The 18,042-nt window shown below is 35.2% G+C and overlaps 1 protein-coding gene across 2 annotated transcripts; it reads left to right on the top strand.

Moving 5' to 3' along the window:
• Positions 1 to 4,048: 4,048 nt before the first annotated feature.
• Positions 4,049 to 18,013, top strand: LOC135684790 (serine/threonine-protein phosphatase 4 regulatory subunit 3A). Of its 2 annotated transcripts, none has more exons than XM_065200459.2 (16): positions 4,049 to 4,439; positions 5,140 to 5,195; positions 5,774 to 5,869; positions 6,349 to 6,966; positions 7,380 to 7,457; positions 8,339 to 8,410; positions 8,891 to 8,935; positions 9,733 to 9,849; positions 10,618 to 10,672; positions 11,575 to 11,645; positions 12,105 to 12,210; positions 12,980 to 13,138; positions 13,866 to 14,035; positions 14,713 to 14,855; positions 15,231 to 15,588; positions 16,214 to 18,013. In XM_065200459.2, the coding sequence occupies exons 1-16, from the start codon at positions 4,277 to 4,279 to the stop codon at positions 16,337 to 16,339; spliced, it is 2,433 nt and encodes an 810-aa protein (XP_065056531.2). In that variant the 5' UTR covers positions 4,049 to 4,276; the 3' UTR covers positions 16,340 to 18,013. The 2 variants fall into 2 exon arrangements, with proteins under 2 accessions (XP_065056531.2, XP_065056524.2); XM_065200452.2 differs by having other exon boundaries at positions 9,730 to 9,849.
• Positions 18,014 to 18,042: the final 29 nt, after the last annotated feature.

Raw genomic sequence — 18,042 nt, 5'->3', positions numbered from 1 at the left:
CAGAACTGTGATTTGAAATTTATTGCTTGGTAGTTCTTGATACTATAATGTGAGATACCTCTTCCATTTGAGAGTCAAATAGACACTGAAAGTCTGCGACTTGCAGTCAAATACCAGAGTTATCAAATAGTAAAATTATAAGATAACTTATCAAATATAGTCACACATAAAGATAGTTTTCAAAGTATCAAATAGGTTAGACTTGTCTTAAACATAAGTAATGCTTGCTTTGTTAAGCCCCCTCTCCCCTTTCAGGTCTCCAGCAAAAGTTATACATTTCTCCCTGCCTCTACATTTGTAGCGTCATTGAATCGACTAGGAGATGCATAAAAGAGACTCTTGAACTTACACAGAGATTTTTACTAGCTCATCATTATTCACCAATGGACTGCTTCAGAGTACTGCATGTAATAATAATTTGACATGTTGAAACTATTTGAATAATGGAAATTTTGTCGTTAAAGGCTCTTCGTGTTTGTAGCGAAGTTTCTTTGGCTTGAAAAAGTGGTATGTATGAAGGCTGACATAGTTTATGTCTGGGATAAGTCAAAAATTGTGAAACAAGTCCTCCTCCTTTTGAGAATGAGCGGTAAAGACAGCGAGAACAACAGCAATAAAAGTAAAGTTAAGACGTTTTAACCAATCGCAATAAAGACAGCAAGTCGCCAACATTCGAGATGACAAAAATGGTATTATTTGCATGTTTGATTCATTTTGAGTAAAACCATTGCAACTAAAAATATGGGGCATCAAACTAATATTCAAAACTTATTGATTTTAAGGCTATGCGAATAATCTCTTGACATCACATTTGCGATAGAGTCAGTTTATTACGATTCTAGAGAATCCCTTGTTGTGTCTTATCATGATGATATTCTGCAAATGTGTCATGAAAAGCAAAGTTTCGATCCCATACCTGGAGGTACCCAGGCTTTTTGATCAAGCAGAAAGCAATTTTGAAAACAACATGAACAACAGTAAAATATTTTACATGTTTTGGAAACGAGGCTAATAATCTTGATTGAAAAACATGGGGTAAGGTAGATAAAATGAATTTGAAGGAACATAATTTTTAAACTGTTTTACAGTAATTGAAAGTCTGATTATATCTTGCATAAGATGGAAATCAAAATTTTTCATTAAAAGGTTAAAAATTTCTAACACAAACAGGCAAAATTCACATTGACTATCGTCTATTTGCAGTTTCTATATATCAAAGGATAGTAATACTCATCAGTGCCGTCGGAACGAAATTCATATTGGGTGGGCTGCCGTTGTTTTCCTTGCCATTTAGTTCACTGTTATAAAGGAAACATACTACAGTTTGAAAATTATTGGAGGGGCTCCAGCCCTCCGGTTTCGAAGGGCCTGCCCATAGAAAACAGGAAAATATCTGATCTTCCTGTAAAACTCATAACATACTTCATCAGCAAGATACTATGAAAGGAATGCGGAAAAGCGTTATATGAAAGCGAAATATGAAATATGAAATATGAAACCAGTGGTGTAGTGCTATCAAAATGGCAAGCACAAAGTGTTGCGAAAAACAATAAACTTTAAAGTTGAGGACTGGAGCACAGGCCACTTAAAGACAGATATTGTAATAAAAGTAATAATAAAATGGATCGTGAACTGAATAGGTTTTCCAAGTTTTTTTATCAATTATACTATACCAAATTATACTAAATGCCTGTCGTACAATGTAATGTTACAATACAACTTGAGTTTACTGTAAAACAGAAAGGGAATCTTCTAGAGCAGAATTTTTTTTTAAAGTAAAACAGCAACATCGACGATATACAAATAGGGCTGTCGAGAGCGTGGCGGGGGAGCAATTTCCAAAGGGGGGCCTCGAGATCTAGGAGGGGGGCTCAAAGAGCGATGAATTCCATTTTAAGAATGCAATTAAATAAACTTTATAAACGATTGGCTAAAAACCGGTAAACAATTTTCAAACGATTGCAAAAAATTGACGGCACGAAACATTCTGAAATGTATCGAAAGCTAATCCAAAGAGGAAAACAGTTTTGCTCCAGGGTCTTCAAAACGTTGCTGCTCAGATTCCCTATAGGCCTTTGCTTCATCTATCCCTCCTACTAGTGTGCAATAGGGCCGCCGATAAGAAGATAGAAGGTAAAAATATAAATAAGGTGAAATCTTGGCGTTGTTTGATGGCTGCTGTCTACCAACAAATGATTGGAAGCAAAATTTACCGAAGGACACAGGATATTGGGACGAAGGAAACCCCAAACACCCCCTGCTAATTCCGTTCCTGATGAGGCCCCTATACCTCGAGGCCCTGGGACAATTTGCCCCCCCTCTCGGCGGCCATGGTGTGCAGAACAGAAAATGATAAAGATTTAGTCAAGGGTCTGAAATACCCAATTATAGTACAAAGACCTGATATGTTAGCAATCAGTAAACGCAAGGTCATGCCCATCGCTCGATGTGACTGTATGCACAGCTCATCACGTGTCCATATCGCACAATGACCATGACCTTGTAATTCCTGACCTTTGAACACGACATACCGACAGTACAATTAACATTTGATAAACCAAAGATGGCTTGGAATTGCATGAATTCTAGAGAAACGTGTCTATTTATTCTAGTTTTATTTAATGTTGACTTCGAATTCTACTGTTGGCAGCTTCCAGCCTTCTGAAACAGTGGCGGAGCCATGGGGGGAATAAGGGGGACTAATCCCCCCCACTTTTTCAGAAAGTTGGTCCTTGAGATTCTCGCAAACCTGATAAGAAAACTTCAGGGAGGGGGGTATGTACGTTATCTAGATCGTCGCATGTAAATGACATTTCTTGGGAGAAAACATGTCTTTCTCCGGAAGAAAAAGTTTCAAACAGGGGGAAGGGCGTGGTCCAAAAGGGCGTTGTCCCTTGAACACCTTTTGCCCCCCTACTTATCCCAGGCTGGAGCCGCCATTGCTCTGAAACCCCTAGCACCTATCCTGTGCTAAAAACCCCCAACCTGAAGGGAGAGGGTCCGGAGCACAGGCTACCCAGCACCCCGAATCCCTCTGTTCACGAATACCCCCAAATTTGCACACTTTCAAAAGACATTACTTGAAAAATCTGTCTTTCCTAGGACATGATTTTGCCCCTTGACGTAAATTTGCTCTGATACCCCTGAATCAAGATTTTCATTTGAAAGTTATTTTCAATTCGGAATGATTCTCTAATGGCTTCCTTTCATTGGAAGGGAAAAGACTGGGAAATTCCTTTCGAAATTGATGATTTGAAATAAGTTTTACTGACCATTCAGGCCAATCCAATTATTGTAACCACCCTGACCTTGGAGGCCATCGGCTCTTAGCGTGGGCGGGTCCAGGCACAACTTGATTTTGTGAGAGTGCGGCGACGTCACCACTGACAACACACCATAAAACATTCCATCATTAAACCCTGATATGCGATGATTTTACTAGCTACTATGAATTTCGAGATTAATAAAAGGTACTGCAACCGACACATTCAATGAAATGGTGCTAATATAAAATTTGCAGTTAGTGTCATTAGAGCACTTTGAGTGTGTAGTGTTTACTACTAGCGGTACCATTGTGAACGTCACGATTGCCGGTGAAAAGAAACTTGAATCACGTGATAATTCTACGCATCGGGGGGGCTCATGGATGGATATGGTTTTTCCCAGATATGCTCTTTCAGGAGCGATTGTGAAATTTTTTTACCTTACGTAGCATTTGCAATTTAAATGAAAAATTAATTAAAATATTTCTGGGCTGCTCTTTCTTTTTATCAAGAATCTTTACAATGAAATTCTAAAATCCCATATCTCTATCTTGAAAGAAATAAACAGATAGAGTAACAGGAATTAATTATAACCACACGTAGCATTGTTGGAAATTTGACTCTAACTTTATTTGCAAAATCTGCACAATGTTTCAGTAATTTACATACTTTCTTGGTTTCGCTCAAGCCATTGTGCTTGGTCGTCTTTCTCCATTCTTTCTTAAATTGTGTGGAGGAGCTGTTTGGGTACCCCCCTGGAGTTGAACGCATGTGTATTGCAAGCTGTGTTCGCCGATTGTTTGTGGATGGCTGAACAAGTATGGCGGACACAGACAGAGTAAGATCACGTAAATGCCGAAAATGAAAACCATTTCTTGCACTAGCTTGAAGTTTTAAGAGTTAATTCACTCCTGAGTTCATCCTTTTCGCCAATGACACTCACAGAGAGAAGGTCTAAACGTTCAAGTTAATTGCAATTTGATTTTGAGATCAACACTCAACCCGCTTCACCTATGAAATTGCCTGAAATGTCGAACACGCGAAGACGAGTGAAGTTGTATGTGTTGAATGACGAACGGCAATGGGACGATCATGGAACTGGCCATGTTTCATCCATGTACGTTGATCATGAAAAAATGCAAGGCATTGTTCTTCTTGTGAGGTCTGAAGATGATGGTAAGAGAAGTTATTTTGGCCTAGTCTCTGCCTTTGACTCCTTGAATTCAATTGACGTGTGGCTGCATTCCAACCCTCCTAGGCTGTGTATCAAAGACCTTGCTTTTGGATGCTAATCGTAAACATTTTCAGCAACTTGATCAATGTCATTGATAACGTTACGTAGTAAACTAACAATCATAGAGGTGTTTTTGCCTTTTCTAAAAGTGCAGCTGCGCCGTTTCATTTGCATTGAATTGCCGGGAAAACAAACGAAAATGTCAACATTAGGCTCTTTCGTCTAACAGGTTGATAGGGAAATTGTTTTTGTCAATGGTCATATCATATGTATATTATATCTAACCATCGTTTTACAATTCTTTTATAATTTATGTGGTTTAAGACAAAAAATTTTTAAAAGTTAAATTTTAACGGTTGAAAAAATTGTTTGCATTGCTATTCTTTTCCCTCAAAAATTCATTGCTTTTATGTTACAATCAAATTTCGTCAGGTTTAACTGTAAGTGAGTAGCTATGTGGTTAGACAGCCAGCTTTGGAATAAGAGAGGTAATTTTAAATCATAAAGAACTTGCCCTTTATTGTAAGATATAATTTTACATTGAAAAAAGGGAAATGTATGCAAGAATTGGTATTATTTAAAGTTTTAATCTGAAAATTAGCGGTTTTCATAGTAGTAAATAAGAAGGTTCTTTTTTTGCAGGATCTTGCTTACTAGAATCAAGAATACAGACTGATACTGTGTATCAAAAGCAGGAGGTATTTTTATCACACTGTTACTTGAAAATAGTTTTAGAAACATTGGTTTCCAAGTATTTGTTTATAACCTTTATATGGAATCAGTATTGGCAGTGTATCCTAGTTCATTGCTTAAAGTAAAAGTTCTGAGGTAAAACTGGAGATCTCCAAGCATTTCCTTTTGTGACATAATATAGATTTTATCATCTTGCAATAAAATTATGTTGTTTCCATTTCATGCGAGCTTTCCTGTTGATCAATTGCCATCACATCCAATGAGTGCATTCTTGAATGGAAGTGAGCTGTCTGTTAATTATAGCATTGGCCTTTTAGCTTAGAACATTCACTTTAATGTGTATCAGAACTGGATGTGGTAGCTAATTGGTTTAATTCATAAGTTGTTTCATCAAATCAAATGCACAAAATGAATTTATGTATTCCTTGAAAACAAAGAACAATTCAATGTAGAATTTTCTTTTTGAAACAAGTTTTTATCAAGTAATTATTACTAAATTACAATTAATGGGGAAACACCCAAAACAAGACTTGACAAAGTTAAAATATTTTTTTATTAATTGTCTAAATATATTTTGTTTCAGGCAACATTAATCGTCTGGTCAGAAGGAGATAATGACCTTGCACTCAGTTTTCAAGAGAAAGAAGGATGTGATGAAATCTGGGAAAAAATTTGCCAGGTACTTGGTTGTTTTTTATTTAGATTAAAAGCATAGTTTCTTGGTTGCCACAGAAGAGTAGATTTTTATTTAGTTGTATTCCTTAATTTTATTAAGCTCTTGATGGAATGTTTCTCAGAGTTGCATCAACTCATAAGTATGCCCTGTGTATTGTCTGTAAAATTGTTGCCTCATTAATACCTGCTTCTAAATAAACCTTTGTGTAGACAGATAGAGTTCGTTTGGACTCCAGTGGTAATTTTTTTAAATAAATCTTTCCATCTTTGTTGCAATTTACATGTGCAGTTTTCCCATCTTTTTAACTTAAAGAATATTTATCAATTCCAGCCTCCTTATGGCTCCTTTGTCTCCAAGACTTCATTAGTATATAATTATGACATTTTAAGCATTAAAGCACAGAAAGGGAAAGATCTTTAATTTTACATATTGAAAACAGTTACAACCTTGGCATTAAACTATATCAACTTCCATTTGATAAGGTTCAAGGTAAAGATCCTTCTGTTGATATCACACAAGAAGTTGGGGAAGAAGATGATGAACAGTTTGAAGAAGTACAAGATTTTTCAACACCAATTGATCTTCCACCTTGTGAACTCAGTAAACTTGAAGAAATAGCAGAACTGTTTGCTAGTGTATTGCCTTCACCATTAAAAAGAGAAAGACTGGCCAGTGCTATTGAGCAAGAACAGTACATTAAAAAACTTCTGAATTTATTTCACATTTGTGAAGATCTCGAGACAGAGGAAGGACTACATCACTTGCACGAGATATTTAAAGCCATATTTATTTTAAACAAAAACTCCCTGTTTGAAATTATGTTTGTAGACGATAATATATTAGATGTACTGGGGGTCTTAGAGTATGACCCAAATTCTAAAGAGACTATCAAACACAGGCAATTTGTCCAAGAGAAGGCACGTTTTAAAGAAGTCATTCCAATCACGAGCAAAGACCTTCTGCGCAAGATTCACCAAACATACAAAGTTCAATATATCCAAGATATTCTGGTGCCAGTCCCAACAGTCTTTGAGGACAACATGTCTACTCTAAGTTCATTCATATTTTTTAGTAAGATAGAGATTGTAAATATGATACAGGTGAGATACTGTTTGTACTTCTTGGTTTGAATTAGGCAGTATTGTCCACATTTCTTCAACTAAACTTTGATCGAATGCTCTTTCTTTTGTCAACAGGAAACATCATATTATTGATTTGTTGAATACTCTCTTTGAATATTAAATTGTTTTACCTCCAAGACTCTTGTTGTGCAAAGATTCTTTTTAACCCAATTGCAGAAAGAAGTTGAAATTCCTTTGTCATCAAAAAAGCAACTTATTTAGTTGAGAGTGTGTTCCGTTTGATCAGTATAGCTTGGAAAGTTGTACAAGCTCATGTTGATGCATATTATACTTTTTGTATTTGTTGCTTTGCAGCCAGTTTTGTTCATTTTCAGATAAGAAACCATTGCATAAGAATTGCATGTAATTTATGGAAGTTAATTCTTTTTCAGGAGGATGAGAGATTTCTTACAGAACTTTTTGCAAGACTTAAAGATGATGAATTGTCAGATGACAAAAGGCGAGAACTGGTAAGGAAATATTTGTAGGGTCAATTTAAACTATGCAATGTAGAAAGATCTCAAATGCAATTTGTTCTTATTATATGCAAATAAGGTTTCAAACAAGGTTTAAAATTTGAAAGGCTGTCTTTGTATCACTGCTGCATGTCTATTTGTATGTATTTGTATCTTATTATGTGTAAATAAAGTTTCAAGCAAGGTTTAAAATTTGAAAGGCTGCCATAACTCATTGCTGTTGCTGTGGAAAAAATTTTATATTGAGCATATTTTTGCATCAAACTAAAAAAAATTTATACTAGATTATATCTTATAACTAATTATTGGACAATATGTAAGTCAAAATGTTGTTTCATCTTTTATTCCTTGATGGATCATTGACAACTTTCAAACACCCCTATCTTGCATAGGGATTGATGATAATGATAGTTGCAAATATATTTTTGGAAATATCATTTGATGTTTTATCAACTTTACTTAATCAGTCTAATAGTACTGGCTACGCAGTGGCGTATTCTCTCTCATAATTGCCAGGGTTGATTTTATCACAAGTATGATAATGATTTATGTGATGATGATAAAATCTTTAGAAGATTGCTTCCTTGTTGACCTCATCAGTTTTTTTGGTTTCCTGAGCTTGCAGCTTTTGTTTCTAGCGTAATCACAAGGACTTTTTTTGCATGACCTTAAAGAATCTATTGTAGTCAGTATTGGAAGTAATTTGGTTAGCTTTTGATTCTGAGTAGAGCTGTATTTTATGGACATCAAGTGGATCTATTTTTTGTCTATAATTTTTTGTTTCAGAATCTCTTGAAGACCAATATTGGTAACTGTGAACTTCAAGAGATTTCTTTACTGATTATTAAATTTCTCTTCTCTTTTTCTTTATTTAGGTTCTATTTTTAAAAGAGCTATGCCACCTTTCACAGACATTGCAGCAGCATAGCAGGGATTCTTTCTTAAAGGTGATTTAACAAATCATTTACCAAATGCTTAAACATTTTATGATACTTGATGCATTCAAACATCAATCCTATTTGGCAATACCATTTATCAATTCATTTTGCTTTGTTATATATACATTGACTGCAATTAGTTTGGTTATTTAGAGTTATGAATATGCTGATTATTTACAATCGTGAATACGCTGACAAACCAAAAATTCTTACATTTTAAATTGATACAAAAACAAAAAATCTTTAAGTTTTGGGACCCAGAGAGCAAAGTTCATACTTGTAAATTTGTGCAAATACAAGTGCATGTTCAAGCTATATATCATGAATCGTTTCAGTGTATTTTATAACTTGAAGGCACCAAAGCTGGCTCAGTATTTGCAATTTTAAAACCATTTGTGGACATTTTACAAATCTTTTTCATTGAAAAAGTATGGGCTGCCACATTTTTGTATTGATTATTTTACTCCAATGTGTCTTTTATTTTTACAGGCATTATCAGCTCATGGCCTTCTGTCAACTTTAGCAACACTTTTGGTAAGTTACCAATATTGCCCATTAAAGCCTTATTCTTTCATCTTTGTTCATAATTCTTTCATCTAAAACTGAGTTTACCTATAGGAATCAATTGAATAAATTGATGATCTATATAATGTAATGATAGAAATCACATTTTCGTTGCTTTCCCATCTAGTGTTTGCTGTCATTTGCATCTTAGAACTGTAATATTTTTTAAGTTATTTGTACCTCTGAAGGTGTTTCGCATGTCAAGAATTTTGATTCTTTTTTAAGTAGTAACCTAACAAAGAACATTGTAGCCTAGCCTGGCATTGCTAGTAAAAAATTAGTGATGTTGATGATTCAACAAGCCAAAGTGACACAGTATAGGACATTGAATACCAAAAATATATGAATATAATATCTGCAGAATATAGATAAAGAACTCAATGAATATAGATATAGAAATATAATATGAATATGATAATTACTCAATCTGCAGACAGTACTGTTTCGCTCTTTGTGGGCTCATCAGTGCAGCATCTGAGAGAGACACAACCTGGGCTATGCTGCCAGAGCAACAAGGCAGTTTAACAGATTGATTGTGGGACCCTGCCAGAGTGCTCAAACTGGGCATGCGTATTGAGCTTCGCACAGTGCTAAAAGCAGGTCCCCACAAAATCTCAGACATAGAGTGCTCAAGCAAACTATTGTAAGGGAGCGTAATACTCAATATAATAATTATATAATCTGGAAATTCCAAAAATAAATTTTTGTTATTATTGTATGTTAATAAGGGCTTTTTGCTAGTTTGTAAATGCTGTCTGTTTCAACAGAACATAGATGATCCAGTGACTAAGTCAGCTATTGTGGATATTTTATGCATTATTGTTGAGTACAACCCCTCTATGGTCAGAGAATACTTGCTTAAAGAAGCTAATACCACAGAAGAGGTATATATTGCCATATGTTTTGTATTACTGTTATAATTGACTTAATTGATTAAGAAGATAGTTTCAAGCAAGTAAATGGGCTATTTACAAGAAGAATTGGTGGAGTTTGTAAGAGGAAAGGAGAGCACTTGCAGTAACACAAAGTCATGAAAGAAATCAAGTTTACCTCAATATACTTTATATTGCCTAGACATGTTAAGTGACTCAGAAAAATTGAAGCAACAATGAATATGTGCCTTTGATGGTTCCTCATGCAATCTAACATAGATGTTTATTGGTTTTCTTGTAACTTACATTCCATATCTAAAAAGTGATTTTGCACCTAGAAGAAAATAGAGATTGCATACTGCAGTTTACATGTTGATTAACAAAATCGACCGAGATAGTCTAAGCAATGCTCTCATCTTGTTGTTTTTATCAAGAGCTTTCCTTTTCCTTTCCTTTTTCAAGAGCTTTCCTTTATCAAGAGTTTTAAGAAATGGCATCAAATTTGCCTGGATATCTGTTTTAAGACATATTTGCCTTATAGCTCCTGTAAGCAAAGCATCCCTTTCTCAAATAATTTGTTCAAACATCAGTTATTGTTATATAGTCAACCCCCCCCCCCACTTTAGTACTAATTAGAAAAGTTTTTATTGTTAATATGCTTTGTGGATTTAACACCCCTTGTTGATTAATGGTTTTTGCTCAAACATTTCAATAAAATGATCAATATACGCTCAAATACTTTTATTGTACCTAGTCATGTGACTTGCATTGTTTTTTCAGGATCAACTGCTGATGAATCTACTTATTGACCTCATGATTTGTGGCACCGACAGCAGTGAGTTGTTTAGTGTTTCCCTTGCACATCAAAGTTATATAATCGAAATATTTGTTCATTTCAAAAGACTTTCAAAAGTCGTTTTAAATAGTCAACCTTGAGGAATTCTGTACTGGGCTAAGAATAAATTGCCTTCGTGGTCAAGAAGACGAAGACTCTGTCTTTAAACAATATAGAAAATAAGGACATTGTTTCCAAAGAAGATTCGCTCTTCTTTTCTGAAAAAGCTAGAATAATTGCTATGTTTGGATATCAATGTTTTGAAATTTCGAGGAATGTTTCATTTTCTGGTAGTTTTTATTTCCTCCACTACTTTAAAGAAGGATTTTCTCCCAAGTTACTGACATTAAAGCATTCTACATCTGTCTCCGTGCTATTTGGAGAAACTCACTTTTCCTTGGAACGGTTGAGGGATTTTCTTCCAATGTACTCCTAATCTTTTTTCGATCTTCCAGCGTTCTAGTTGGTTGAACGACTTGATTTCACTCAATCCAAGTGGCCATATCTACTTTTGCTCATACGGTTTTGCGCGTTCGTTTTCGAAAAATGCTGAGTTTATCGTGCGCTTTTTTCACTGACTTCTGATTTTCGTTCGGTTAAAAGACAAGATAGTTATGCAATAGTCTGTACTGTAACTGCCCCTAATATGATTGTATTTAGCACGTATTCGACTCAAAGAAAGTTAGCTCAAGCTTTCAATGGTTTATTTTGATATTTACAACAAGCTGAAAGCAAGTATCCAAATGTTTCCACATTTTTTAAAAGTTTCTTGAAAAAACAGTAGGATAGCTACTGTAGAAGAAAATCTACTTACTAACTTACTTACTAACCTACTTACTTACTTACTTACTTACTTACTTCTTTAGAAGTATTTACCGGGCGCTTTCTTGTCTCGCTTTCAGGCAGGTCATCATTGCTGCTATGCTTATTGCGCATGCTTTTAGATCCGGAAAACATGAGCCTTGGTGTAAACGTAAGTAAAGACCTGATCTAAAGTATCGATATATTTTTTGCTTTTTTTAAAAAAATAAGCGCTCATTTTAGTTTTTTCGAGCCCTGTCTTCATATTTTAACCTTATTTGCTTCTGTGAAATAAGGAACTAAAATTTTATATTTTTTGTATTTCTGCCATCTTGGTTCAGTAAGTTATTGTATATGTTTTTTATCTTGGGTCTAGTCTATATTTAATATCATTGAGTTTAATTCTGATACAAATAAGTCTCTTAATAAAAGTAGGCCTCGCATTTTCAATTACTGGGTTCTTTTATTTATAAGTAACAATCTTAATAGGTCTAATATAAGTATAAGGTCTAATTTGGTCATTGTATGTACAAATATTGAGCTGATATTAAAAAAGGACAATTGTAACTTCCGTCAGTAGATGTTGATTTGGATTATTTCTGGCTAAACAGAAGTATTTTCTTTTCTTCAGAAAATGGAAAAAACAGAGTTCTTAGCATTTTTCTATAAGCATTCCATGCACGTTTTAACTGCACCACTTTTTGCTGCCACGGCGATTGGTGATACGCTACCAAAAGGTACAGATATATCTAGAGTTTTTCTTCATATGTAAATGTAATTTTGAGCATAGTGGAAATAAGACTTTTGAAGGTGTTATTTGCCATCAGTGACTGTTTGAAACGATAGGCTACAACTCACTGTCGTCAGCCTAATCGATTTGTTAGAAAGATTAGAATTTGTCCAAATAGTGTCCACTGTAGCTATACAAATGTTACTGCTTAACTCAACAATTCTGGATCAACATACTGCATGTTTATCCTTGAAAATAAATCTTTACGCGATAAAAAGTTTGTCCATTAAGAGATACTCAAGCTTTCCTTAAACGTGCTTTTCCTTCGACCTTTGACTCAACGATTTCAGGCCCAACTTAAAAAAGATGGTGGCAACATGCTTCAACTTTGTGTGTTGATTTTGTTTTGTTTGTAACTTTGTTACTCATTGAATCGTAATATATTCAACATTATCTAACAAAAAGTAATTCAAAAATGCAACTAGATACTTCAAGTATTATTGTATAAATCTCCTTACTACGTCCCACAGAATCGTAAATTCTCTTAAAGCTCGTTTGAAAGCAATAGATGTGTAGATTGTTTCAAAAATAGCAAAAGCCCCTAAAATGCGTCTAAAAATCAACAACAGATAAAGATGTCTTAGGATTAAAACATATTACTTGGAAGATATTTCATTAGCTAATTTTTTGAAAAATAAGGCGTGTAGAAGATTTCCGATTTTTTGTTGGCTTTTCAAACCAAATACTTTGAAATGTCAATTGTTTTCTTTTGATAGACGATTTCAAGACAGCTGCCACTTTGGATCATATAATCGAGCTGCTATCCTTCTTCGTCGATCATCATACGTACCATATAAAGAATTATATCATTAATAAGGATTTGCTACGAAGGGCTCTTGCATTAATGCAATCAGATCACAAGTTTTTAGCTCTGGGTAAGATAAAGTGCATTTTCATCTGATCCTGCCATTTTTGTCTTTCCTTTGGTAACGCAATAACGCCAGCAGTCGAAATATGAATACCGAACTCTACGCCGCGCCGCACCGCAACAGTTTAATTTGAGATAAAAACATGTAAAGGGGATTTTAGCCTTTTTGTGCTCGGATTCATGGCTCAAACTGAATTTGGAGTCGAATCTTCCCACTTCTGACATCTAAATGGCTTGGAAAAAGCAATCATTTTGAAAGATGTTACTAGAGCTTATCGTCTGACACTCTTCAGAGTATAAAGCGTCAGAATATAGATCGAAAACTCTATGCTAGAAAATATTTATACCCAGTTGTTGATCGAAATAGGCCAATCAGAAAACGCGAACAAATGACTGTCGAGGTTGCCCAATTAGTGCCGCTGCCGCTTGTCTATTGAAATATTACAAATGGAGATCTAAGGTGAAAACGAACTCCTTCTGTCTACTCTTGTAGCTTTGATTGGGCAGCCTCATTAGAATTCAGCAAGGCATTATATTAATTACAAACTTGTGCCAATAATAGAAAATTGGTTCTGATAGTTATGAACTAGTAACTTCAAATCTTCAGTTGTCAAATGAGCAGGTGCTGAATATTTCATTTGTTAGAAAAGTGTGTGTTGTTTTGCATCAATTAATATTTTATCGCTCTGTTCTCTGTATCTTTGATGTTGGTTGATCCTCTTCATTTTTTTTAGCTGCGTTAAGGTTTTGCCGCAAGATCATCGGTGTGAAAGATGAGTTCTATAATCGATACATCATAAAAGGAAAGCTGTTGACACCCATAGTTACGGCGTTTGAAGATAACGGAAACAAATACAATATGATCAATTCTGCGATCATAGAACTTTTCGAATTCATCCGAATTGTAAGTCATTCCTCAAGCAGATTCTGAAATAGATATCTATTTAATAGAGGTTTTCTGAAGTGAAATTCTGAAGTGAAATGAATGGAATTGTTGCCTGGATGAATATCAAGTCTTTTTTAAATCATCCTTTACAAGATATTTGTTATGGTCTGTCTATCAAATACGTAGTCCAATATCGTCCCAGAAATTTAAGGAAAACCCTGAAAAACGGCTGGATGTTTTCGTAGCTTCTGTGGTACAGTCTCTTGTATTTTCTATTTAATCACGTCTGAATAATTATGCCAGGGGTAAAATAATACTATTAGAACAAATATGGTTTCTTTCGACCAGATTTTTAGCTCCTGTCTCTTTGCTTTCGAAGAGACACTGCCCAAATAGGTCCTCTCCGTGTGGGTTATAAGCCCCTTCCCTAATCTAAATTTTACGCCCTTTCCACGCCACTTGTCCTGTACTATCGACGTATATGTCACACCCGCCTGTGAATTAGCCCTGATGGGCTTTAGTCGATAAATCTATTTGAAAAGTCAGGGTTTTTATATGGGAACATTTTGAGGGTGTAGATCAGCCACGTTGCAGGAGGGTTAGCAAGTGTATAGTTGTCATTTTGTTTTGGTGCCCTAAGTTTATATTTCATGTAACATGTGCTGATTTGATTCGAATGTTCTTATTTTCCTTAGGAGGATGTGAAATCGCTTTGCACATATGTTGTTGAAGATTACATGTCTTCTTTCGAAAGTGTTGATTATGTGCAAACATTCAAGGGATTGAAGATGAGGTTTGAACAAGAAAAAGACAGGCTAACGCGCAAAAATACTGACAGGTTGATTTTAGAAAATATTTTGCTACCAAATTGAAATTTTGCATCTGCTGTCAATGATTCATTCTAACTTTATTTTGATTTTTTTGTCTTTTTTAATTTTCTCTAACAACACCCATATAATACAGATCGTTTTTACTTTGCTGTTTTGCAAACAAATATGACCTCGTAGTTTTCTGAATGTACTTCAGTTGTGCCTTGCAATATTTGCAGACATTAATCCTTTGTGTTTTCGGGAAAAAACCATCTTAATGTAGCCTCCTACCCGATAATTTGTCAGCTGTTTCGAAGCAAATGTAGAGGCTATTAATTGTGATCTAAAACTTGATTCCCTACAAATGTTTAGCCATAAATAATAAGATTTCGATACAACTTCAGGAACGCAAACCATGGAATTATCCACATTAACTCGGCGAGATATAAGAGGGATGCTCGCGACCTTGATGAAGATGAAGAGATATGGTTCGACAGAGAAGAAGATGAAGATGTATCCACTGTTCCTGTGCAGACAGATGAGAATTCAAAGCCCACATCAACGGCGCAAAAATATAATGATATCGATATTATAGTCAATTTGAAAAGGACTTCAAACAACTCGGTTGTAGCTTCTAATCAATCAACAGCAACGACAACAACTACACAGGAAGCAACCATTAAAAACGCGACTGATTCGCCCCCCAAAACAATACAGCTTTCATCTTTAACATCAGCAGCGCCCTCTGTGAACTCACGCAAGGTAAGAAACTTTGGTTAATGCATTAATTATGTTATTTATTTAATGTATTTTAATATTGGATGACATATGAACCAATATTATTTTGATTGTGTGAAGACTAAAAATTTTGAAACCATTAAGACTTCTAGGAGTTGTCCTTGCTTCCTTTGAACTAATTATTCATTTATTTGAAAATTACTTTACATTTCTAAGTGAAATGTCGTCATTTACGTTGCGATTTTGAAACCATTAAGACTGCTAGGAGTTGTCCTTGCTTCCTTTGAACTAATTATTCATTTATTTGAAAATTACTTTAAATTTCTAAGTGAAGAATTTCCAAAGCTGAATCCGTTGGCCTGATATTCAATACTTCTCAACAATACTGTGTCTTCATATATTGCAGCAAAAGCTTTCCTAAATGCATTGCATACTAGACACTACCTTTCTTTTCTTCCTGGTCAAAGAATATTTTCACTTTGCAGCAGTATGTTTTTTCGTGTTGCTTTTGATCGTGATGCTTGTAATGTGATAATACAAAATGAAAGGTTTTCATTATCATCATTCTTGAAGAGACTTGATGACTGGTGTCACATTCATGTCCTTGTCTTGCTGCGCTTGCATTCTTCTTTATCTTTTCGAATTACAGCTTCCCCTTGGAGGTCTTGTCGACTACCCTGATGACGATGAAGATGACGATGACAATGGCTCGGGCAACAGCGATGAAGAGCTGATGTCACCTGCCAAGAAACAGCGTTTGGATGCCACCACATAGAATCTGAAGTCAAGCCGCATTTGTGATCCTGTGTAGTTCCGATGCTTTTCGGTAATATCCCGGAAAATGGATCTTTGTGCTTTGCTTTATTAGTTGACAATACACGAACCCAAGCCACACATTGATCGACAAAATGACCCAGCTAAAGGCTCGGATTATGGTTGAGCTTTGTTAGATGTTCACCCCTGGCAAACAGCCGGACATGCTTGAACAGGTTTAAACTGTACAGAACAGTGCTTCCGTCCTGCTTACATCTCTGCATGCACAGGAGAGGCAAAATGTGCTTCACTAACTTTATTATTTAAGCATAAGAAATGGACTTTGTATCCCTATGCACCGTTTTCTTCGAGAGGTCCAGATGTTCTTAGAGTTTAAGACTTCTATCAAGGAATTTTCCAGATTTTATTTGGGTCTTTCTTCCTTGAATCTGTTTGTAGATTGATTGATATAATATATTTTCCTCTCTATGGTTTTATTCCCCTACCGTTGCTAGATAAAGTTAGTGAAAATCATTTTCGCCAATCCTCGTGTAAATTGCTCGATGACAAGAACTGTTTAGATGCTGGTACATATGAACTTTCATGAAAATAGTTTCCAAATCCCGTTTATCGTATTTGTACAGGTTTTTGCTGCAAGTTGAACAATATGTTAATATAACTGTGTATCTTCTACGTCTGGCCAATAGCTTTTGGAATTGGCAAGATCATTGTCTTAAACCAAGTATTGCAAACGACCCCGTTGAAGATATCAGTAAATTGAAGCGAGGTTATTGTCTGCCGTATATGATCAAGCTTTGAATTTTCACTAATGGGCTTCTTGGAAGTGCACTAATGACATTCTTGGCTTAACTTATACATAAATTGAAGAATACCTTGACCTTCACTTCTGAATGTGAAGCATTTTGCAACAACGCTCACTATTCCACCTCTAAGGCTCATTTTATGCATTAGGAAATCAACAGATTACGATTAAAATTTTGTTGGCATTTTTTGTGTAGGTATTTGATTGTCTTAAAGCCTCCTCCCGTTGTCTACCCTCATTCCTTGAATAGAATTTTGTTTCCCATCTCAGGACAAAAAGTGCCAGTGTTGCGATATAAGACTGTGAAAATCTGTGTTGCTAACTTTTCAGGCTTGTATTTTATCATCAGAGACCCGGGTGCGAATTCTTGCTTTTTAATGTATGTATTTGTTACTTTTCTCTGACGGATGATGATTATTATGAATCAAATTTTTACATTTTGTGGGGCTATTTACATGTAGATGGTGTAGTCTTTAAAGTGCACATGTATTCTCTCTCCACCTTGTTATATGATACGGTTGTCAAATGCTCTCTAGATTCCTTTATCCTTCTTTACCCAATACCATGGAGTTATCTTTGTTTTTAAAAGGAGACTTAACAAGCAGAAGGCAGCCGATTAATTGATATCAGCCTTGTCTTAAACAACATAAGCAAGATCCCGATTTTCTATGAGAGACTTCTACGTTTTCCAACACATTTGACAACCGACACCACCCCAGATTAATTGGGTTGACAAACAATTTTTAAGACAGTGAATTTTCTTTCATCATATGAATGAAATTCGTTATGTTGGTAGAGTTATTACTTTTTTAAGAAACCTTTTTAAAGTATTTTAGTTTGTTTATCTTTATGCCCAAGTACTCCCTGTGTGAAGGACAGACTCTTTTTAGCTTGTTAATCTT

Source organism: Rhopilema esculentum, chromosome 10 (assembly GCF_057945365.1).
Source record: "Rhopilema esculentum isolate cy_ngs chromosome 10, ASM5794536v1, whole genome shotgun sequence".
Classification (NCBI taxonomy): domain Eukaryota; kingdom Metazoa; phylum Cnidaria; class Scyphozoa; order Rhizostomeae; family Rhizostomatidae; genus Rhopilema; species Rhopilema esculentum.
This window is presented reverse-complemented; position numbering and strand designations above follow the sequence as displayed.